A 24,426-nucleotide genomic window follows, 5' to 3' on the forward strand; every position below is an offset into this window, starting at 1 on the left:
CTCACTCATAGAAAAAAAAAAGTCTCTCGGTTATGAATACACCCCCCCTTAAAAAAAAAAGACCAAAACTTCATATCAGTTTACGCATGGTCATTCCCCCCACCCCCAATATGTAGCGGGGGCATGAGCCCTAAAGCCGTTTTAGGTCAGAAATGCAGCTGTGCAATGTCACAGTGAATAGTTTTTTTCATACAAAACATCTCCAGAATATTCAGGTCTGATGTTACGGTTTCAGATATGTCCTCTGTAACAGGTAACCAACTGCCAAACAGTTTCAGAAAACTCTCCCGTAACGGGTAATGTATTGCCAAATTATGATTTTGCCTGACATTATACCAGTCTGGACATGTTTGTATTAAAACGAAAAACAGGAAATCTCAGTTACTCCCATTCTGTCACAGGATACACCATGCAAGAAATACATTTTAATACTTACTGAAAAAAAAAGATCACAAAAAATACTCAGTGTGGCCAAAATGTTTTAGATCATATATATATATATATATGTGTGTGTGTGTGTGTGTGTGTGTATACACACACACACACACACACATATCATTAGTACAAAATTATTAGTAAATTCCCTCAGTCTTTTAAGGAGGTATTGAGAAACACTCAGGCGGAGGTGTCACTGAGATGAAGAAATAGAGTCCTTATCAAGATTTACAGACAAACCAGTCCAGCACTCCACTCTAGTCTCCCTCGTTCTTCCATCAAAGCTTTACTTAGTGATGAAAAAAACCAAGTGTTCAAAATACAATCCATACAAACGGTCTTCTTGAACAATATTTGGTGTACATCCATTCTCTGTTCAGTAGATCCCACCTTCATGCCACATGGGGACGGCCTGTGACCCGATGCAGCACCTGTGGAGTCTCACTGTTCGCCTTCACCTTTATTTTCCAATCCAACTCCTAAGCATAATTTTTCCTTTTTCAATTATTTTTATAGAGCTGTTGTAAACAAATGCAGATCAGACTCCTGTGTTCCTTGTGCAGAACACTCTTACACTGCGTGAGATATTGGAATCTCTGAGAGAAAGAGGATTTTTGGAGAACTTTGAGGTTCTAGACGATCTGAGCCTTGGGGATAATGGTGAGTGGAGGAGGGGAGTGAAAGGTGGAGTTGCGGAGGTTGGAGGGCAGTGTTCCGTTCCTCTGCCCGAACCCCACCATACACTCATACTGAGACAAGGCCGCCTCGCTGTCCAAATGTTCTCCTCCGTCAGGTTCCTCAAAACCCCTGGGCATCCCTAGCTCCTCCCTCTCCCTCTCGTCCTGGGCGGGCTCCATCCTGTTCTCCTCTTCCTCCTCGTCTGTGAGCGGTGGGTAGTTGTTGATGGGTGACTGCTGCCCCCTACTGGTACCTCCAGAGCGCGGTCTCCCGTCGGACAGCAGAACACCGTTGCCGTTCAGAGCTCTAATCTCAGCGGTCTGCTCAAAGGGGGACGGAGATGGGTGGAGCGGAGGGATAAAGTCACCATCATTCTGAAAGATGAGTGGAAAAAAGACGAAATTTGAAATCAAACACGATTTTTTTTTTCACGGGGAATGTCACTCACAATATATGGGTTCGATTTGACGACTGAAACTTGAAATGAAATCTTCTTCTGGATTTTTCTGACATGTTACTTTGGGAAATGAATATTTATCATATGTTCTGTTGTTTACATTTTCGTATTCTGTAGGTACAGCAGCACACAGCTGCCTAGGAAAACATCTCTCTACCTACTGTCTTAAAAAGTAATATTTAAAGAGTTAGCTGTGTCTGTCAGTCAGTGAGAATGAGTGAGAAGAGTCTCAACACTGTAACACATCTCACAGAAAGCCATTTGGAAACAGTTTGACTGGAAATTTACTGTCAGTGCAGCCATGACTACTGCCATGGTGAATTGGTGTTGTCATGGTGAAATAGTGTTGTCATGGTGAACAGTGTACTTTAAGAATAACTTAAGTTGTTGTGGGTGGTTTTAATGGACAAAAACAGCAAGATATAAAAAAGTGACTGGAAAACCTGGAGAACCTTGGAAAATCTGAGGTAATAAATGCAAAGCCAAGGTTTACAGTACAAGCTTATGTCAGAAGCTGTCAACTTCCCAGTTAAAGTCAAATACAGAGGCCCCTGGATTATAACTAAATACACATCATTTCATTATTTCATAACTATATGTAGAAACTATTCACTGAAAATGCTGTCATGTTCCTAAATACAATTAAACTTTCTCAGTTTCATTCACCTGTGAGAATATCTTCACTTAGAGGAGCAAGAAAAGCCCTCATGCTATACATTACTCCTAAAAGAAGACGCTTCAGCAATTTAGAGTGTATGGGTTTCACTTTTTCACTTGTTCATCTAAGTCTACCTGTTGGGTAATCCAGTAGAACTCTCATGTAATCACCAATTAACTATCAAAAAAAAGTACCTTAAAGAGTGTTGTTGATATTGTCAAATAAACTAAAACACTTTAACCAAGCAACCAAAGATTTGAAAACAATAGAAAAGCAAATATGAAAAAAAGCAAAAGTGGTAAAGCAAAAATGTAAAGTTCAACTTGTGACATAAAACTGGGCTTTTGGCAGGTTATTTTGAAGTAAATGGATATCAAAATATCAGTTTGGAAATGTATTTCCCCAAATATAATAATAAACATAATTTTTTTCCCCACAACATCAAAATTCTCACAAAGTGAATGAGGATAGTATCAACAGCTTTGAATGAATAATTATTTTCTCAAACACTTTCTACTTTCAGTCAAATTGCGTCAAAGATTCGTTTAAGGTGCAAGTTGCCAAGGCACAGCATCTGATCATGCACAATATGGATGAGAGAGGACAATGACAAATATTCCTTACATAAGATTCCATCATCATTCTGCTGGTTTCTCCGTCTCTGTCAATCATTCGCTCTCGTCCTCTGCGAGATGTGTTGTAGATGGACGGGCGACCCAGGAAGTCAACGCTGCCTGCACCCACAGTGGAGCGACTGTCCCGGGAACGAGGACGCTCCTGAGTGTGTGTGTGTGTGTGTGTGTGTGAAGAGTGAGAGAGAGAGGGAGTATAAGTGAGTGTTAATGCATGTGAATGAGGAATTGATTGATTGGTTTGACAGTCCCATTTACGAGTAAAAAAGAAACAATGTTGACTTACTGAACTAAATCTGTCAAAATTGTCCCTGTCTATGCCCAGATAATGGGTGTAATGCACTGTTTCTTAAAAGGCACCATGAAAGGTGGTTTAGGTGGTTTTTTACATCTGTGATGCAGTCAAGGCAAAGGATTGACTTAGAATCACAGGGACAAAAAATAAGACTACTTCAAGGAAAATCGTCAATTAAAAACACAACACAATGACCAGAAAAGCAATGGAAGAATAGAAGACAAACTTACAGCCAGGGAGGAGAGACTGGTTCGTAACGTTCCTTCCACTTTAAGGTCGTCCTAAGGTCAAAGACAGACAGACAGACACAGGAGAATGTAGAATTTTTTTCAACATTCAACTCATGTTCACACACAACTGTGAATGCATTTAGACAACACACCCATGAGAGAAAAACATGGCTCTGTTCAGCCTAAACCACCTGCTTACCACATTCTGCTCTTGTCAAATGAACTTATTAAAGCCTAAAACATGTCTGTGGCTTGAGAACCATAAAGAGGTCATTGATCATTCTCCTATTTTCAGTTTTACTTGACAAATAATGGCTGTGATTCCAGGCAAAAGCATTCACAGGGTGTGTATGGCGAACAGGGTGTGTGTGTGTGTGTATGTGTGTGTGTACCTCTGAAAAAGTAACAGAGGAATGAATGGATTGTGTGAAAAGTTGTGTGAAATCATGTGAAAAATATCTCATATAAAAATTAAATTCAGCTATTTCTATGGCAACACAAGTTGTTCTACCATTCCACTCCCACCTTTACTTTTGGGCGTTTCTGATTCCACTACTGAAATTCTCATGACTAAGCAGAACAGCAGTGTACCTGATATCTGTGTTCTGTACTCGACGTGTTGACCCTCCTAATGGATGCCTGCCTAGAGAGAGTGCTGATTTCTTCGCTGAAAAAGAAAAGAAAGAGAGAGAGAGAGAGAGAGAGAAAGAGGTGAAAAAGGAAGGTTTGAATGATAGAATTTCACAGTTTGCATGCAGTTCATTGGTCCTGATGTATTTGAAATTCAAGCTTACTTTTTCACATTCAGCTCTATCGCCAGCTGTTTGTTTTTGCGCTTGTGGTAACGGTTCATTGCTATGACGATGATCACCAGGATGAGCACCACCGCTCCGGCGGCCGCGCCAATGATGATGATCAGAAGGCTGTCAAAGCTCGTCTGTCTCTCAGGTGACTCTGTAACACAAGCACACATATCACGTAGGAATCTTCAAACCAACTCAATCCACATGCATGCTCCCACTGTAGGCTGTTTCTTAATTCTGCCAATAGCATTTTTTTACCACAGTTAGCATTGCGAGAACATCGTTCAAATATAGTTCAACCTGGATAAATACGTGTGTGAGTGGGTGGGTAAAATTCCTGTTTCTGTACACTATACTGTACATATGTTGTATTAATGTGTTGACAAAATTTATTAAGGGGGTGGGGGGATGTCACGATTTTCACAAAATTCAACCATGGAAACTCACCTGCTATAGTTATGTTTATTTCAGCTGATCCAGACCCAACTGGATTGACTGTCACACACCGGTACACTCCCATGTCCGTCAAGCTGAGGGGCCTATTAAATCGCAGCAAGTTATTTCTTATGGACACACCCTCTGGCAAGCCGTTACCTTTTCTGTGTGTGACATACAAAGCGAGAGAGAGAGTGAGAGAGAGAGAGCGAGAGAGAGAGTACTGAATGTCAAACAGAGAACAGTAGCAGTGTTTCTTGACTCAAGTCCTTGACCGCATAACAGGACATTTCTTGTCTGCTCTTTAAAAGGGCTGACACACCTGACTAAACCTTAAACTCTTGATTGATAAATAGTGTGTGTTAAACTCAGGCCGGACTGAAAACAGGCAATCAAAGTGGGTCTCCAGGACCAGCACTGGAAAGTATAGAGTCACAGCCCCCAGTGACACAGACACCAACACTTACTCTGAAACTCTGGGATCGGTCCAATTTAAGTCCGAGAACTGTGTGAAACTCCTAAAGACATGGTGTACTATAGTGCCCCCACATTAAGTTAAATAATGTTCAGCCAATCAGGACTGTAGATTTTACTGGTTCACAGAGATGTTCTCTGGTCCAAAAAGGAACACAGATGGCACGAAACAGGCTTTTAAGAAAATAAGTGTGAAAGAGGTTTTTTTTTTTCCAGAGGGGTCTGTTTAACCACACTGGGGGCTTCTACACACAGACAGAACCCTCCATTTCCCTTAATCTGGCCACGCTATTCTTCATCATAAAAATCATATATTCCTCTCTTTTTTCTACGCCTACTCCTCCTCCTCCTTCATCTTCACCCCTCCCCCCACCCTCTCCTCCCTCATCTTCACCCCTCCCCCCACCCTCTCCTCCCTCCTTCGTGTGAAAGTGTGCATTGTGCGTTCTTTCCACAAGCTGCAACACGACACCAGGGCACTGTTACTTCACTTGTTTTCCCATTCAAATGGAAAAAAAAATGGTCAAACAAGTTTTCTCTCTCTCCCTTCAGCCTCCTTGCAAACGTGTATGTGTGTCAGCGATGAAGGAAGCTAGTGACTGTCTAAATGTGCGTGTGTTTTTCTCTTAATCACTCCTTCTTACGGAAACTTGCAACATGCATGTGAGTGTGTGACTAATCAAACCTTGTGTGACTTTTCACACAATTAATAAAAAAATAAATGAAAGAAAAGCAAAAAACAAACAAACAAACAAACAAAAACCCAGATGTTTAAGTATAAAATGAATATCAAAATTGAATGGAAATCTAACTTAACATGCTTCCAAAGGTGGAGTGAAATCTGTCACTGTGAAGTTAAGTTGTGAGGCTGTTATGAATTTAGGGGAGCAAACTTGCACCCAGGGCCTGGGGCAGGTAGGCAGGCAGGCAGACAGAGGTTGGTGGAGGGTGGGGGCAGATGTTACCTGGTCCAAGTGAAATTGTGTGGTTTTGGGTTTCCTCCACCGTCACATTTGAGCTCTGCGCCTTCCAGCCCAACGTACCAGTTTCTGTCAAAACCTGAGATTGTCGCGTCTGGGGGAACTGGGGGAATACAGACACATAGTCAGACGCAAACACACACACACAGTCGCACAGTCAGACATATACACAGTCTCACTCACACACACACACACACACACAAACTGTGAGATGAAATTGTATATTTCATCTCACATATGTTCATACCCACATAAACACACAGACAGATATGCACACACCCCCCCCCCCCCCACAGACCTGCACAGACCCACCCAAACACACACACACACACAAACACACACACACACACACACACACACACACACACACACTCCGCACACCGATCTCTTATTTCCAACACAAGCCAGCATGTCCAAGGCCACTCTATAATCTGAGACTAAGGGGAACTGTTCACCTATTCATGTTAAACTTCATCAAAGCTTATAAAATAAAAGCAACACTGATTTAAACCAAAGAAAAAGGAAAGAAAATAATGTGAGTTTACCATAGAATATAGTATTTATTAATAATAATAATAATAATAACACAAGTAATACTAATAATAATAATAATACAAGTATATTTAGAGCCCAATATCACTATTTATAGTCTCAAAGGGCTTTACATGTCTATAACAAAGACAAATCAAAATTATATTATCCATAAATTAGAGAAAATAGATAAGTCTTTAGTCTGGTTTTAAAGGTATTGAGAGAGTTTGCCTCCCTAATTTCTGTAGGTAAACCATTCCAGAGGAAGGGAGAGTGGTAGGAAAAGGCTTGGTTGCCAGCAGACTTCTTTTTAACTTTGGAACGACTACTAATCCAGAATCTTGAGAGCTCAGGGTGTGAGGTGGGTTATAGGGTGTAATTAAGTCAGATAGGTAGGCTGGCGCAAGCCCGTGTAAAATTTTATATGTTAATAAGAGGACCTTAAAATCTGCCCTTGCATGAATTCAGGATTCTGACAACAGGATTCTGGACCAGATGAAGACTACTGGTAACAGAGGCAGACAGACCAGAGTACAGAACATTGCAGTAATTGAGGCGAAACATGACGAATGCATGAACAATGGTTTCTGCATCAGTCATACTTACAAAGGGCCTAATTTCAGCGATATTACGGCAGTGATATAAGGCACTTTTGGTCGTGTTGTTAATATGAGTGACTAGCGACAGACCTTAGTCAAAAATCACACCAAGATTTTTAGCTGTAGAGTTTTGAAAGATGATGCAGTTGTCAGAATTTAGTATTTCATTCGTGCCCTTCAAATGTTCCTGAGTGAATTTAAAAAAATAAATAAATAAATAGCACAGGTGACCTGTAAAACATGCACCATCAGCACATTAGCCATAAATAAGCAGAGAAAATGGGCGCAGGCCAAAGATAAACGCCCTTCAGAGGGTGAAGTCAACAAGACTGAATTTCTGATTAATTCCAGGGCAACTCAAAAAAATTGGGTGGTTTTCTGTCTAGACTGTACAAAACACCAATTAATTCACTACTACTGAGTCACAGGGAGATGATACAGTAATACACCTGAAGGTTGAGACAAGTTTTCTCTGTCCATTCTGAGTTAATATATAAAATAAAATAGCAAAAGGAGAGTATGTGAAAAGTACAACTAGAAGACATTTTTGTGGAGGAAATTACGAGAGATGCAAGAAAGCACGGTCTGGGAAAAATGTCTCAGTATGTTTGCATCACTGAAATTCACCACTGAAAACCAAAACATACTCGGTTAACCAGAAAGTGGGTAAACCTCAGGAGTAGAGGTTAGTCAGGCAGTATTACAAAGTCAGAGCTGCAACACCGCATTTCAAAGCTCAAAAAGCAAACATTTCAGAGCAATTTAGGGGTGTAGGGTCCCAAAAAGTGACTGATCAGATTTTTCCCTTTCTCCTTATACAACATCTCAGGATAAGCTAATCCCAGTTCATGTTTAAGATTCAGAATACCTTTAAAATCCCTAAATGCAGACATGAAGTCCCACTGAAACAGACAGTGAGAACCTCTGTGTCTAACAGTGAGGTGGAGTCCATTTGGATACATTTGCAAGGGAAAACCTAGCACCTGCCATCCTGTTTGACACGACATCAATGCCTGAATAAAATGGGTGCTAGACATCCCGATTTAGGCACCTGGTACCAGAGCAACACAACAGCAGCTCAGTGTGTTTCACTTCCTACTCATATGAAGATTTGGTCAGAGCCCACATTCTAAAAACTATCTAACAAACACAATCAACAGAACTCATGACGGATTAAATGTAGTAAAATGTTAAGCAGTAAAATGTTTAGCAGTCCATATCATGTCATATCATCTCGGAAACTCCCCAATATGTTGTGTTGATTACACTCATAGAACTATATCAAAACATTCGAAACCACAGCGTCTTTGAGGTTTGACTCTACCTTAGGATACTGTTAACGAAATGTGACCATTCCCCCTTTGAGTTTGTGAACCTGTAAAACTCAATTAAAAAAATCATAAAGGAAAAAAAATTCAGTTTGTAAAAATTCACCTGTCACTGTGACAGGCACAGAGACTTTCATTAACAGGCCATGTTAAGCAGAGTGTTCTCTGCTGGTCAACGTTAGAACCAGAGACAGTCTTCAGGATGGGGACAGTGACGGTGTTCATTTGCAATGTCAGTGATGACAGACTGCTACAGTCTTATACCAAACTCAGTCATCTCTGACTAGGTAAAGGAGAAAACCTAAATAGCTACCATAAAAATAAGTTAACCACAAAAGCACAGGAATTCTCCTCATTAAGCTGTAATGCCTTTTTCTATTCTGTTCCTGCTTGGATCACAACATCTTCCTTTCAAACTCTTCCCTGTTAGAACAACAGTGTGTGTAATATCCACAGTCTATGCAGTAAGAGGAAACTCACAGTGGACGACCAGTTGATTGGTCAGCCGGGCTGGGCTTTTCTGAGAGGGGTGCCAGACCAGACAGTCCAGTTTCCGGCCGTTCATGCCGCGGACAGGGTGCAGGGAGAACTGGCTGAAGGTAATCCCACCGTCCATGCTCCGGTTCTGGGGGACTCCGGGCACGTCAGAGTCCCAGGAGAGTCTAGCTGGAGGTCTGGCCATGGAGCGACAGGTCGCGGCTGGTCGGAACACCTGACCCTCAACCAGAACCACCGGGTCAAGTGTGGCTATGGGCTTGGCTGAGGAGCAAAAGGTCGCCAAAGGTCAGGATCCTTAGAATCATTAGACCTCCTAAGAGGGCGTCGGCTTTTGGAACACAACATGACTCCTTTAAGAGCTTAACTCTTGTCCTTTACAACGAATAAAACTGAGCCAGATAAGCGAGGTTACATTTCAAGATAGCAATATTCTATACAGCCGGTACTGCCATCGACCATTACCAAGACAACAAGATAATTTAGTTAGCACTGTGTTACTGTTGTTACCCCAGGGTCATTGAGTCTTCCAAACAAATCAATACCACAAAAAAACCCCATAAATTACAATCAGGAGTGGTGTCGCAAGACAGCTGCTTTCTCTGTATTTAAGTTAGTTAACTTCTTCTATTTGAATGCTAGTGAAATCTAAGAATGCATTGTTTACAGATGTACATACTAGATAGACAAGATCATGATCGTGTACAGCAAAGTTACAGTGAAGGCTGTGTTCATGAAACGAGACGGTAACTTGACAGGAATGAGACATTAACAGATACAGTACAGGTGGAAATGAGACAGTAATGAGACAGTAGTGAGCGAGTGGAGGATGGGGTGTGTGGATGACTCACTCCATACGGTGAGAGACAGGCGAGTCTCGGAGATACCCGAGGGAAAGGTGGTGATCTGACAGATGTAGGTACTCTCATCAGAAACCTCTGTGTGCAGGATAACCAACGCAGAGTTCAGGATGGGGCTGGAGTGTTCGAACCTCACACGCCCTGTAAAACCAGGGAACTCTGAGAGAGAGAGAGAGAGAGAGAGAGAGACAGACAGACAGACCGAGAGAAAGAGATGAAGAGATGTGATATATCAGGACTTGTTTATTTGACTGAAAGTTTGTCATTGGGGCCACAAAGACGCTCAAAACATGTAGCTTTGGTTTCCGATTCTCAGACTATTGATGAGCAACAGACAAAATAACCAGGAGGTTTGTAACAGCAGGATTGGTACATGACCCTACACGCGTCTGCCACACTCTGTATCTGCAAGAACAGCAGTTTTTGTTTTTTGTTCCACTTGGCAATCTCAGGACATGACATGAGAAAAAGTGATGGAGATAAAAAAAAAAAAAGCTGATATGATCCTGCTGAATCAGCTTCAGCCAGGGCAGCCTGGACTGGAACACAGTCTAAAGACTCATCTTTTCACACTCTAACTAGGTCAGTGATTTTGTCTGTGGGTATGCGCTCCACTACACTCCAGTGCTGACAACTGTAAGTTACTTCTTACAGGCTGCATTAGTTATGAATGCTTACTTACTGTAGGGCTGGTAGACGAGTGTGTTTTGTACTATTTAGTTTTGAGTTATTTCTGAACGTATTGTGTGGGATTAGCTATTCCAGCCACGTGTCAATCTCTCTCCCCTTTGTCTGGGAACTCGTTACTATGTCATTGTTGCACACGGCCGCTTTCAGCGTCATGCTCAATTAACTTTGTATTAGATTAGTCTGGCATAACATCTGAGTTTACCTTTCAGTTCTCCGTGTGTGACGTGTATTCTTCTTTTGAAGTTAAATGCCTCCAAGAACCTCTGCTTACACTGCTGTGTAAAACAAACTGTATGCATTTCTGATTCGGATACAGTGTAAATGAGAGGTGAGAGAGTAACTGTGCGTATCTGGTATGAGTGAGGAAAGCTTTCCCGGGTGGATTTATATTCATTTAAGATGAGATGACCTGTTCGGTCAGTGTTTTGTATCTGTTGAGGTTTGTGCTCTTGGAGCTCGTTGCCAGGCGGGTTTTGCACTATATCCTGAGTTTTCGGCAGAGTGAGAATAATGTTTACATTATTGGTCACATGATCCTGGTGGGACAAACCTAACAGTTATGATTGGGATGAGCTGTCCTAGACTACTGCTACTGCAAGATTTCTTATCTATCTATCTATCTATCTATCTATCTATCTATCTATCTATCTTTTTAGTTTGTTTTTTCCTCCATGAAGCTAATAACAGGGTTTCCACATGGTGTTAAACCTCACTTGTTCCTCTGTAAGACGGATTCATCTGTACTCCGCTATGGCTGTGAAATCGAGATCCAAATCAGTTGCAAAACATTTCTGTGGACGCTGTGACTGTTTGAAAACTGTTTTAGACTGTCTGTATCTTTGCCCCAGATTTAAACCTGCAGGCGTACCTGGGACACTGATTAGATGAATCAGGAGTGTCACAAAGTTCTGGCATATTTGGAGAGGAAACTTAACCATACTCTGGTACAGGAAACAGCCATGTCAAAAGTAAATGACCTCCTGAGCTAAAACATCCATCATATACAGGTTTGATATTCGTGTCTAAGCTATTGATTTGACAAGTAATGACTTAAGAAGGGGTAAACCTGACTGCAGGGCAGGAGGGTGGGTTCAGGACAATATGAAGGTAAGTTTGTGTGTGTGTGAGTGTTTAAGCCTGTGCTGTGTGAGGTAAACATCTCTTGGTGTGAAGGTTCTACCTGTTTGTCCCTCTGTGTGGTGGGCTGTTATGATCTGTTCTTTGGTACCGTCAGGTTTCTCTCGACTCCAGATCACCTGAACCACCTGCTCATCCGAATCCGTCTGGAACTTGCAGGGCAGATGTGTCTCAGATTCAGCCAGGGAACGAAGCTCAGCTGAGGGAGAAGATGGCTCCACAAACTCCCCTCCCATTACACAGGCCACTGTGAGAGAGAGAGAGAGAGAGAGGGTATTTGTTAACAATGAACTCTGAGGTATATTCATATCTAAATAAGGGAAAAATGGAGGATGACTAGAGAACTCTTTTATGACGTAATCCGATTTCATTAGCTTCTGTTTTCATTTCAATCAGCTCACAGGTGTTTCATTCTATGTTTCATTGCAGTTTCCACCATGACACTCATCTGATTCATGTACACTTAATAGTTTTGTTGTTGCATAAGGAACAGAATTTGTTTCAGATCTCCATATACAGAAACTCAATACACTATGTGGCGTTTATGTTTTTTTGACCTGATCAGTGAATTAACCACACCTACACATCTGAAAACAAATCTCACTGCTGAACAGGAGAAAACCAACATGAAGAAGGACTACAGGTAGAGAAAAGGAGAGGTTGTCAGAAAGGAAAGAGGCAGCGAAAGGAAAGGGTGAAGAAAAAAACAAAAAGAAAAACAGGTGTCTACAAAAGATTAAAATGGGCGAGGTGCAGATATGCTGTTCAACTTGTTATTCCAATCACTAATTACCTTTCTGCACTGCCATTTACAACTAATGCTTAACACACACACACACACACACACACACACACACACACACACACACACACAGGGGAAGTGGTTGCCTGACAAGGCTTATGATACAAAATATGTCAGATTATCACAGTTCAGTGTGTTTGCTACTCCAAACTCCACAACCCATCAATACACAAGTATTGTGTTGAGGATGCATATGTAGAATTCCTAGACTGTGACAATTAGGAGGAAAAAAAGCAGCACTGTAGAATTAACAGTCTCACACTGATGGGACTGCGTATTTTAGCCAAGTGAGTCTTCCGTTAAAGTCGGAAATGTTTCACAGACAACGTCTAACGTTCAGACCACTCAAAACATCCAGAACAGCACATGACCCATCCAACAGGCTGAAAGGCCAGAACCGTTGACGACCACAGTGGACACACCCTCACGGTGATAATAAAGACGCACGAACGGGAAGCCACGAGGGTGTGACTCAAATATCTATTAGCCAGAAAGCGTCATTGAATGAGTACAGTCACGTAGAGAAATGTTAGTCACACCTGTTTGTGCATAATTCTGAGGGCGATTACAACAAGAAGTGGGAAAAACAAACTCTCATAAAAAAAAATGTAAAATCCCTGGGCTTGAATGAAGTAACCAGCACTCTCTCTAACAGCTGAAAAAAAGATAAAACATTTAAAGTTTTTCTATTTTTGTCAAACTTACACTTGCATAGCCATAGTAGCAGTATGAGGAGACCTTAGATTGATTTTTTTTTAAAGATCTGTTAATTGTTTGGGACATATTTGGAACAATATTTAAAGGATGAAACTGAAAAATCACAGTCTAAGGATACAGCCTATAGCATAGTTTTCATTAATAATAATAAAAAAAAAAAAAGTAAAGTGTATGTCATGGGCGGTGTGCCATGCTTACTGTGAACTTTACTGCAGAGAATTGCTCTATGTTTACAATGGGCCTTGATTATGAGGAAACTAAAGGGTGAAAAGCCAGAAACCAACACACTGATGCTGTTTCAGTGCAAGGTCAGTATTGTTAGGAATGGTTGTCTGGGCAACGGTCCAACATTCTTTTTTGTTTTTCTTCCATGTGTGATTCATCACATCTTTTCAGTATAATCACTAATACTGTTAGTGTCATGGTTCCCTCTTTACTACAAACAGACTGACAATTGTCCCTGCTTTGTGAGTGAATGTGTGTGTGTGTGTTTTCGTGTGTGTGTTTTCGTGTGTGTGTGTGTCTGTGAGAGACAGAGAGAGAGAGAGAGAGAGAGCGTGAGTGACTGAGTGTGTATGTGTGAGTGAATATGTGTGTGTGTGTATATGTGTGTGTGTGTGTGTGTTGGGGAATACTCAGGGGATTAAGGACACCTGCAAGACCCCTTGGTGACACTCATGGAATGTGATCCATATTCCATATGTTGTGAGTGGTTAATCAGACACACCTGTAAAAGGAGCTGCTAGACACACAACGTTCCTGTGAACTGTTCTGAATAGCAGTAGTATTAGAGCTGGTTTGGACACGCACAGTTTTGATTTTAAACTTCGAGACAACTGAGGGTTGATATCAAATAGTAAAAACTTGAGAGAAATTAAAAAGAACTGCATTACTTTATGTTGTACTTTTACAAAAGGTACAAAATAGAGACGTGTACTTAACATTTTATATTTTATCTCAGATTATTAACTGCTCAAGTTTTTGAAAACATGGTAGTTTTGCCTTCATAACCTTCCTCAAAGTCTGAAAAAAAAATGTGTTGTTTGAAATGTGGTAAAGTCCAAAGTACACCGTAACTTTGAATCTCATTGATCTGAGTGTATTTAGTGTGTGCAGACAGTGTGTGTTGTTTGTGTTGTTGAGACATATTTTCACGTTGACATATTTTCACGTTGAACTGTAGAGAGAAGTGAGCAGAGAGGACAGGTTTCTGTGTGGTTCACAGATGAGGGAATCTGACTGTATGGCATTACTGGAATATCACTCTTTATGACTCTACATCCGGACTGTCGCACTGCCCGTCCCTGGAACGCTGCAACAGCAAACACGAGCATGCCCACAGGCAAAGTCACACGCACCAAACACACACACTCACACACGCACATACACAAATGCCCACGTATTCACATGAACACACAGAGACATACAGGTATACACAGACACAGACAATACCCCACACTTACACAAACACACAAATGTAATCAGGGATTAAATGCTCTCCTAGCAAACATGGTCATGCATTCACATCAGTGATCACTGTGCAGTACAACATGACTCAATCTGGCAACCCTTGGTCTGAAGAAAACAGTAGAGAGAGGATCCATAAGGGAGGGAGAACGAGAGAGAGAGAGAAAGAGAGAGAGAGAGAGAGAGAGAGAGAAAGAGAGAGAGAGAGAGAAAGAGAGAGAGAGAGAGAGAGAGAGAGAGAGCGCGTGTCTAATTGGGAGGACTCACTTGTCAGACTGAATCATAGACATGCAGAATCGATCAACAACCAGTTTTTCCTGAAATATCAGACAACTGAAAAAGTGTTGTTCAGTCATGTCCCAGTGGACCAACCCAAAAACTTAGTCAACAACCCAGCAAAGTAAGAAAAAAGCCCTGTAAATCGGCACGATTAATGAGTAACTCAGTCATAAATAAATACTTACTTGTATTCAAGATAACCCAAAGCCATGGTGAAAACCGAAAGGACGCTGGCATCATCATCCAGTTTAATTCCATTTAAAGCCTTCAGTCCGTCTAGGAGTCTCCAGTTGGTTTTCAAATTGTCAGAATGTTTCCAGACTCATTTTCGTGCAAGTTGCAGAAAACATGTTCTACACCAAAAACACGAGAGTATTTTGAATCTGTAAACACAAGATCAAATCCGCACCATTTGTAACGGATGAGAAGATACCAGTTGCAAACGAACAGGCAAAAAAGTACGATTTTGGTCCGCCTAGGAACGAAAATAACTTTCTTTGGGAAGTATCACAGTGTCTATTGGTAGAAAAACGGAAATCTGGTGGCAGATGGTTAAGCGAAGTCCGTCTGATGTATGTGCACACCTGGAGCATGAGCTCCTTTAGCAAAAATGTTTTTGTTTTTTTTGGAAAAAAAGACCAAGTTGAGGTATAAAATATAACGCTGTCCCTTGAAAATGAAGACACGTACGGTCTGAGATAATCCCCGCTCTTGAATTCATGTAAGATCCATAGTGAACCATGCACAGCAAATGACTGAAGCACCTGTTGACGCTATCCACCTGATTGCGTGCACTCGCGCGCGCGCCCCCGCCCTAAACCGCGATTTGGTGTCGGCGTACTCTAATGGTCCATACATCCGACAAATCCAATAATATCCTTAGTTGTTTCTGTCTTACACGAGCGTGAATTCCTCTTAATGAAAACAGCGATGTTAGCGACACCTCATGCAAATCTCAGCCGTTAAATGTGCGTGACATTACATCAAGATAATTAAATACCGGTTGGCTTTTCTCAGTGAAATGATCTAGGTCCAAAACATAACTCTATCTGCATTTCCATTACAAATACTATGCTAACGACACTGGGCTCTGGATATAATGGAATATGTATCGCCAAACATTTACCTGCTCTGCTATAAACTTATTCAGTGATCCTGCATCTGTGCAAGTGAGAACACACCCCTTCTCCCTCTCTTCTCTTGAAGTCGAAACTCTGATGTCACCGTAATGAAACGGAGATGAGACCAGAGTACAAGTCAATGCAAAGTGAGAACGCAGAACAGCAGCAGATACAAACACACGTATTCCTTTTGTTCGCAGACAGTGACTGTGATGTCTTTCATAAGACTCAGTGGGTATACGGCAGCTTCAGGTTACCTCTGTCTGCTTTAGTCGCGAGGTAACGGTCCGACCGAGTGACTTCAAAAACCCCGTTCAGATGTTGTGGCATCAACACTCAATATTTCCTCGCGGGCAAAAAAATGAGTCTTGACCTTTTGCCTCTCTTTCGTTTAAAGCTGTGAAAATATTTACTCTCCCGTGGCCATAGTCATGCATCAACAATCAACAAGAACCAAAAACAAGAATTTGGGATTTAAGAACGAGATTAGTCTGCACCAGACCTATTCAAAATATAAATACACACAGTTGTATGCTTTGCGTGACACAGTTTAGGACGCATTGGTGTGTGAATTTAACAAGAGACAGAGAAACTATGTTAACAAAACAAAAATAATCATAGTTATCGTCGATATTATAATTAACATTATTTCTCAATCTCAATCAGCTGCATGTATTTTCAAAAAGTGTTTATTATCAGATACGCCTATGTGATGGAAGACTCGTCTGGTTTCACTCAGGAATTCACTCAAGTTTCATCCTCAGTTTTTTCTTTTCTTTCTTTCTTTCTTTCTTTCTTTCTTTCTTTCCATATTTAGAGCCACCTGCAATTTTCATTAATACTTAATTAATTATAATTAACATTTTTTTATGAAATTCAGCATCGATGGTGACCACCAGTCTGACTGTAGGAAGTCTAAACGCTCACCATTCTAAGTCGTACAGTTTTAGCCTACAGCTGCCACACTATTAACCTTTCAACTACTTTTTTCTTTTTTGCATTGAACAGTTAAAGCCCCGGGCAACGCATAAACTCGGCTCAAATGCATTTGTGTAACACGAAAGACACGGCCTTTGCTTCAGCCGAAGCAAAAACTCAAAACAAGCCTGTCGCAAAACATGTCTTTTACGTTTTCATTTAATACTTGTGTGGGAACCGTTTGGATTTTAATGATATACTTTGCCTTTTTTTTAGATGGATCGTAAGCGACTTTGAATTTAGTTCAAATATTTATGAAATGTTCTCGGATCTAGTCTGTCTTGATACTGCCACCTAGTGGCAGGTTCACTTACTGTCGAGGCTGTCTGCAATGCCAGTTCTCTCCCAAGAGCGAGTCATTTTAAAAATTAGGTTTAGTACTGTCAAGTGGCTTTTCTCTTCTTTTAGATTGTCATATCAAATGCGCGGGCTCAGTTATCTAAATATATATTTTTCCGTTCGGGGTGAAGAGGAAGTCTTTCTTGATTTTATCCTTAGATGTCTCTTGAGTGTGGAAATTTGTATGTCTTCAATCCTTGGCCCTTCCCTGGGCTGTACTAAGAAAAGAAAACAAGTGGGCAGGTCCCGTCTTTTGTTTAATGAGTATAAAGAGGGTTCGGTCATGTATTTCTTTGAGTCACACCCACAAAGTTTAAAACAAAGGTGGAAGAAAGACAAAAGAGGAGGAAAAAAAAAACAGAAAAAAAAAGAAAATTCATGACAGCAAATCCAGACAATACACCAAGACTGTCTTTTAAACTTTAAATGTTATTAAATGTCTTTCTTTTGGATTGTGTGATATAGTCTATGCCTAGAGTCAAGAGAAATCAGTAAGAGTGATCTAATAATGGATGAATCAATACCTACTCTACAACATTCAGCTAATGCTGATCATCTTCATATACATACATATACATATATACATATACATGTTAGTCTGTGTAGGTTGGTCCTCCCACTGACCACACCCCCCTCTGAATTTCCAAATAAACCCTTTTTTTTAATGTAAACTACCTGAAGTGCAACTGGAATAATCCGGTTCTACATATGTTTCAGCCTCTGGTCCACTTCTCTTTAAACATCTTCCCCGCAATTCAAATCCCCAGAATGCACAGAACAGGCTATTTCTGCCCCATCTCTGCACCAAAACAAACAGGTTCCCACTCATTACAGGGCTGGTAGTTTTAGAAACAGGTGTAGGGGAACATCCAAGAAGACTGATCAGAGCACAGAGCAAGTTTATCTGTTTCAGCTTTACTGTGGGTACAGGGTATGTGGTAAACAAGGGAAGGGAGGTATGAGGGGGGTGAAGACAGGAGATCTTTGGCTGTAAACATATTTTTAAAACAAACAGCAAAACAAAAGACTAGTTTTCAAGATCAGTAGATAGCATGAAATCATACTGAAACCAACAGTTCCACTGATCACTTGAGAATTTATAATCACCAACCCCCTCTCCTTTTATAAACTAATGCTAATTGCGCTGCACTGTGTGACATAAAAAAGGCTCAGTTCCAGTTAGCCACCATACATACCAGTCTCAGATACCCAGTTGCTTTTATCTTTTGTTTATGATGAACTTAAGAATGATGTTTACACATCATGAATGAGTGATCTTCCAGTAAGCTCAAAGTGCGTAAAAAGAATGACAGAGGGCAGTATGTAGTATTTTGAGCTTTATTCAAAGAAAACGTAAAAGGGCACAGGAACACAGCACAATGCTCTGCTTACAGGTTATCAGAGCACATTATGATACAACACCAACTCAACAACTACTAAATAAAACCAGCTTCTCTGAAGCCATTTCTAAAAAAACACCCCAGAAATGAGTAGATGCAAAGCTCAACAATACATTTTTTTCTTATAAACCTACCAGTCTAAGAAGCAAAACCGAACACACTGAAACCTTTCCAGAATAATCCTGAGGTGGCAAACACATACAGGTCACTAAACAGCTTATACTGTCTTCTGTTGTCCTTTCTTGCCGATCAGAGATTTGTGAATATGAGGGATGACACCTTTTAGAGAGAGGGAAACGCGAAAACAAACCGTTAGAATCATTTGACGCATGTAGCAGTAAAATCGTCAAATTTCAGCTCAACGAAGTCTGCTAAAGATAAGACGAGGACGAATATTTCAGTTTTTACGTATAGTGATGATCGTTAAAACTGGGTCTCGTGAACTTACCACCACCAGCAATGGTCGCCTTGATGAGGGAGTCCAACTCTTCGTCACCTCTGATGGCAAGCTGCAAATGACGAGGAGTAATACGCTTCACCTTCAAATCCTTGGATGCGTTTCCGGCCAACTCAAGGACCTTCAAACGAAAACGGTACATGGTTACGCTAACGGTAAATCAAGTCAAAACGAACTTGATTTGTATATAAGATATTTTTCATTAGGGAGTTCTGGCTCCTTCACACGCCGCAATTTCATATTTGGCTTTCAGGAGATCGCCAATATTATACTGCACACAATCTATCCGTTTCAGAAAAAGGGGTTTTACTGTAATTCACAAAAGCTATAAGAGAGTACCTCAGCGGTCAGATATTCCAAAATTGCGGCGCTATATACCGCTGCGGTGGCTCCAACGCGTCCGTGGCTTGTAGTCCTTGATTTGAGATGTCTGTGAATACGGCCCACCGGGAACTGCGGTTTATAACAGGGACAAAGCGGGAAAAACGTTTACGACGAAAATCACGGTTGAAACATTCAAAAATGCAAATGTGTTTTCGAAAGTGCACCTTAAAAATACTGATATTACAATTTTATGCACAAAATCTATTTTATCTGCAGAATGTAGCGTTGTTGTCGACTAATTAGCTGCAGATGCTAGGTCATTTAGCGAGAATGGTGATGTTCCAGCGATGCTGTAAAGCGACCCACCTGCAGTCCGGCTCTCTGAGAGCGCGATACAGCCTTTGTCCTGGCCTTACCCGAGTCTTTTCCAGCTTTACCACCAGCCTAAAACGAATCGATTTCAAATTATATTTTACATGACTCTGTCTTTCATGCAAACCGGTATACGGTGCAAACAGCACTTAAACTATTTATTAAAGACCGTTTGCATTAATTTCCGAATCCCCCTGAGTATACATTCGACGCTAGCATTTTACATACAATAAATCGAACGTACGATTAATAACCGAAACCTTTCGGAGACACATGAAAGAGTTTTCAACAAAGTTTGGAAACACACAAATAAACAAAACCCAACTGAAAAAAACTACTTACCATATCTTTTCAGCGCTTGACTAGACGTACAACAACGTTATCCTCGTACGTTCCGAAATAAGTTACGCGCCTTTATTTAACAATATAACAGCCAAAGCTGTTCATCCGGGACACTCATTGCCCAATGAGTAAGTCCTTCGACTTGAACGTAAACCAATCAAAATCGTGTAAAGTCATGATGTATAAGTAAGGGGAGTGACCCCTGAGATTCTTCGGGTACTGTAGTTTATGTTTATTGTGTTGGTTTCTTTATTTTTATGGCGCAATTTTAGAAAAACGTGGAGACAATCGACAGTAATTATAGACCACGCTACAGCAAATGATTAATCTCTCTTAGTTTTAATAAGTAATACTTATGTGTTATGTTCCTGAAATGATGAACGATCGTTCTTTTTTCTTCTTTTTTTCTATCTTTTTTTCTTTCTTGTATACCCATATACATTTTACTTAGCCTGCTACACTGAACAGTTAGTACAAAACAAAACGATTCAGCATATGCTCTGTTTTCAGTGTAACAGTTGGTTTACATGCCTTTCTCTTTTATCACATAAACTGGCTGTAAAAATATACATACACAATATGTGGTGGAAGGCATGGTGTAGACTGAGTGGATTTTTTGTTATATTTGAAGGTTACGAGTGTTAATTTATCCACTGCCGTAATACTTCATTTAAAGCACTGTCTTTGGAAACATTATGAAAACAAAGTGCTAAGACAGCTGCATAAATATAACCATCATACATTTTTGTATGAGAAAATAAATACTTCGTTCTTCGTTTTCTGTGATGTAGAGCAGCTATGTTAGTTTTCTGATGTCAGATATAATTAAAATAATCAAGAAAAGAATTGTGCCAGTGGCCATACTTGAAATATGTCAGACAAGCGAGCGGCTCAAGGAAAGTTCGATGTCGAATGGCCGATTCTTGATTGTTACAAAGACACTGTTGACAGGAGATTGCTCTATCTTATACATTTCAATAGTCTGTTACTGTCTTTAAATGACCCCTGTCATTGCAAATTTACATTTATAACATTAGGGTAATTGTCTCAGTCGTTGATCCGTAGGTCTCCATCAATTCTGATTCTTCAGTTTGGTTCGTCAGTTTCCTATGTTAAACTGAACCGTCGTTCATGTTACCAGTTTTGCATGTTCAAATACATTTCCATTACATGCAAACGGCTCGTTTGATCACAAGCGTCTTTTATTTGTCTGTCATCGTAAGCACAACATCATATCCACAGGGTGGCAGTACATCCATTATAATCGGACAGTGGTGGCGTTGTCTGAATAAAAATGTCGTTTAAACACAATGACAAAATGAACTCCGATGCACATTTACTCTGGTACATGACTACGCGTGAGCCATGCATTAAAGGGTCAAAATAGGACACACGTATGAACTCGGGAGATGTGCCGCATTCTGCATGTAGCTAATATGGTAATATATAATTCTCTCTCTCTCTCTCTCTCTCTCTCTCTCTCTCTCTCTCTCTCTCTCGCTCTCTGTCTCACACACACACACTCCTTAAATTATTGCTGACCAGAAAGAGGGAAACTTAAGACCTTGATCCCACATTTCACATATATCTGCTTGTCATTTGGAGTCCAACACAAAAAGATCTGACCTACTTTGACCACTGTCTCCTCAGCAAAAAAAAAAAAAAGTGAAACCATGATGATGACATAGAGAAATAATTAATCACGATCACTGAACTGTAAAACTCTAAAGATGCTGAAAAGTATGTGGAGAGGTGAAACCACAGGACCCATCTTAGGTTGGGAACATTTGAAAACCTGTCATTTTGTCAATATTAATGGGGGTTAGCCACGAGACTCAAAGCCTGTTACTCTAAATTTTCTTTATCTGAAAGATTGTGATGCAGTACAGAGAAGCATGTTGTTTAATTAAGAAATCAGTGGTCGCCTGCAATGAGCTTTTCACATATGTCAGTCCTTAAATCTAAAGTACCTTAAGTGATGACAAAGAGATTATAGCATCAAGAGTGGACTTGTAACCTGACTTGTCTGAACAGCTTTTAGAAAATCTGATGTAATCTGGATATGCAAGACAGTACCAGTGACTGCTATAGAAACACGACTGCTCACAGGAGAGGGTTAAGCTAATCTAAGCAGACATGTTCAAACCACACACATACACACACACACACACACCATCAAATAAAAGAGAATCTAAATGCTTTCTTGTCTCCCAGTGAGTATCTCTGATATCTTTAAAAAGTGCAGTCTTGCTAATTGTGCAGACCTGTTACTCGGGTTTCCCATGGAGACGTGACCTGACACACGCCTGAGAGAGCTCACCCCATCTGCACCCCTCTCTGTTAAAACAGTTCAAAGATACAGTGGAGTGTTGTTAAGCTAGTATTTCAAGTAACAATGATCAGATTTAGCAGGTTTATCCCAGAGAATGAGGGGCGAGGAAAAAATGACAAATGTGAGAGGAAACTCTTTTTTTTTTCTTCTCCTTTAAAAAAGAAAAGAAAAAAAATTCACAGGAGATTATTATGGAATTCTTTGGACAGCCTCCATGTCAGAAATGACTAAATATTGTTTAATTCAATTTTTAAAAACTTCTTTTCAAAACAGTCTGTATAACAATACGAGTATGATATATTCCTTGTCATTTTAAAGCTAAATATAACCATAGTTGCATTATTACAAGAACAAATTTGTAAATAACTCAAAATTTAAACAATAAAAATGACAATACAATAACGGTTACAGGTATGCAGAACTCCATAAAGGCCCTTTGACCTTGTGAAACTGTATTTTGGCTAAAAAAGAAAAAATTGTTTGGAATTACACTGAGCATTAGTCTTGTAAATTAATGCTACTCCAATTTTACAGCCTGTGAGAGGGCAAAAAAGAGGACTTTGTAATACCCTAATTGATTTATTATATAGGGCACTGGTTATGCAATGACATTTTTGATATTTTGGGCTTGCCAAGTCATTGCTTAGGAAATGTGTTGGCTCTGGTTTGTCTTCACAGGGGGGTGATTTTTATTGGCGCCACTGGCCTAAATCCGGGACACCTACAAACGGGGGCAGAGTGAGGGGCAGTGCCCTGATCCGCCCTCGTCACGGTGGGGAGAATGCGACCACCTCTTTTCAATGGTTGATTTACAGCTTCTCTCCGCGCCAGTTCTATTTGGCACATAATGTAACAGGGACAGAGCTGAGTTAAAAAAAAACCAAAAAAAAAAAACCACCGCTCTGATGCCCCAAGAGAAAGACAAGCAGAGTCAGATCCAGCTGGTTTCACCTTCCTGATGTTCTTAAACCCAATGATTAATTTGTAGATTTTATTTTTCCAAGGCTGGCTGCCATGTCGAACTCAGTAGTGCATGAGCAGAGAGCTGTGAAAGGGGAAACCTTCGCCGGCCTCTCTTAGGAAGATAATCTTTTCTTATCCTTCCTTTTTGCCAGTCCTGCTCGGGGGTCAGGCCCATGGTTTGGTACCCTGAGCAGGCATTAACGTGACAACTCTCAAAGAATTAGAAGTGAGATGAATCCAATAAAAGAAAAAAAAAGACGCAAGGAAAAGTTTATGACTTGTATTTTGTATTTGATAAATAGCTTTAAACTTTTAGATAAAATTTTCTTAGCACCAAGTACTATTTTAAGTGTGTTTTCATAAACTTAAAGATGATAGGTTTTCAAAGCTAGGGAGCAGCTGTTATTCATTCAGTGTTTTGTTTTGGGTTTTTGAATTGTCTCGTAATGAATAATCCAGTCATATCTGTTATCCAAGACTGAAAAGGCATCTGAAGATTATTAATGAACATTAAAAAATATATCTGTTTTTGGGATGTGTCATATGAAATCATTTACTGATATTGTGTTTTTGGGATGTGTCATGTGAAATCCTTTACTGACATTGTGTTTTTGGGATGTGTCATATCAAATCCTTTACGGATATTGTGTTTTTGGGATGTGTCATATGAAATCCTTTACGGATATTGTGTTTTTGGGATGTGTCATATGAAATCCTTTACGGATATTGTGTTTTTGGGATGTGTCATATGAAATTCTCTACTGATATTGTGTTTTTGGTCAAGGGGCATTAAATATTAGGAGAGATATATATACA

The 24,426-nt window shown here is 40.3% G+C and overlaps 2 protein-coding genes across 2 annotated transcripts; both read right to left on the reverse strand.

Annotated features, from left to right (window-relative positions):
• Window positions 1-1,067: 1,067 nt before the first annotated feature.
• nectin4a (nectin cell adhesion molecule 4a) lies at window positions 1,068-14,570 on the reverse strand. The gene is made up of 12 exons (XM_030779126.1): window positions 14,516-14,570; window positions 13,231-13,257; window positions 11,761-11,964; window positions 9,882-10,049; window positions 9,016-9,294; window positions 6,063-6,180; window positions 4,636-4,787; window positions 4,180-4,339; window positions 3,977-4,052; window positions 3,386-3,436; window positions 2,853-3,002; window positions 1,068-1,487 (listed from the first exon to the last, which is right to left on the reverse strand). The coding sequence occupies exons 1-12, from the start codon at window positions 14,568-14,570 to the stop codon at window positions 1,068-1,070; spliced, it is 1,860 nt and encodes a 619-aa protein (XP_030634986.1).
• A 4,443-nt stretch (window positions 14,571-19,013) lies between these two features.
• On the reverse strand, window positions 19,014-20,048 carry LOC115817028 (histone H2A.Z-like; the record flags this gene model as incomplete). Its single annotated transcript, XM_030780268.1, is given in 4 exon segments — window positions 19,014-19,099; window positions 19,269-19,398; window positions 19,617-19,730; window positions 19,968-20,048. Coding segments are annotated over 4 exon segments (387 nt in total), but the record flags the coding sequence as incomplete, so codon positions are not given.
• Window positions 20,049-24,426: the final 4,378 nt, after the last annotated feature.

Source organism: Chanos chanos, chromosome 7 (assembly GCF_902362185.1).
Source record: "Chanos chanos chromosome 7, fChaCha1.1, whole genome shotgun sequence".
Classification (NCBI taxonomy): Eukaryota; Metazoa; Chordata; class Actinopteri; order Gonorynchiformes; family Chanidae; genus Chanos; species Chanos chanos.

What these genes read in the sequence shown, in the direction of transcription:
- nectin4a (XM_030779126.1), bottom strand. Translation starts at nt 14,570, where the DNA reads ATGCTCGTGTTTGCTGTTGCAGCGTTCCAGGGACGGGCAGTGCGACAG. An exon ending in GGCAGTGCGACAGTCCGGAT is followed by an intron (nt 13,258 to 14,515) that starts GTAGAGTCATAA and finishes AATCAATCTAAG; the next exon opens with GTCTCCTCATACTGCTACTA. An exon ending in GTACAGAACACAGATATCAG is followed by an intron (nt 3,437 to 3,976) that starts GTACACTGCTGT and finishes CTTTGACCTTAG; the next exon opens with GACGACCTTAAAGTGGAAGG.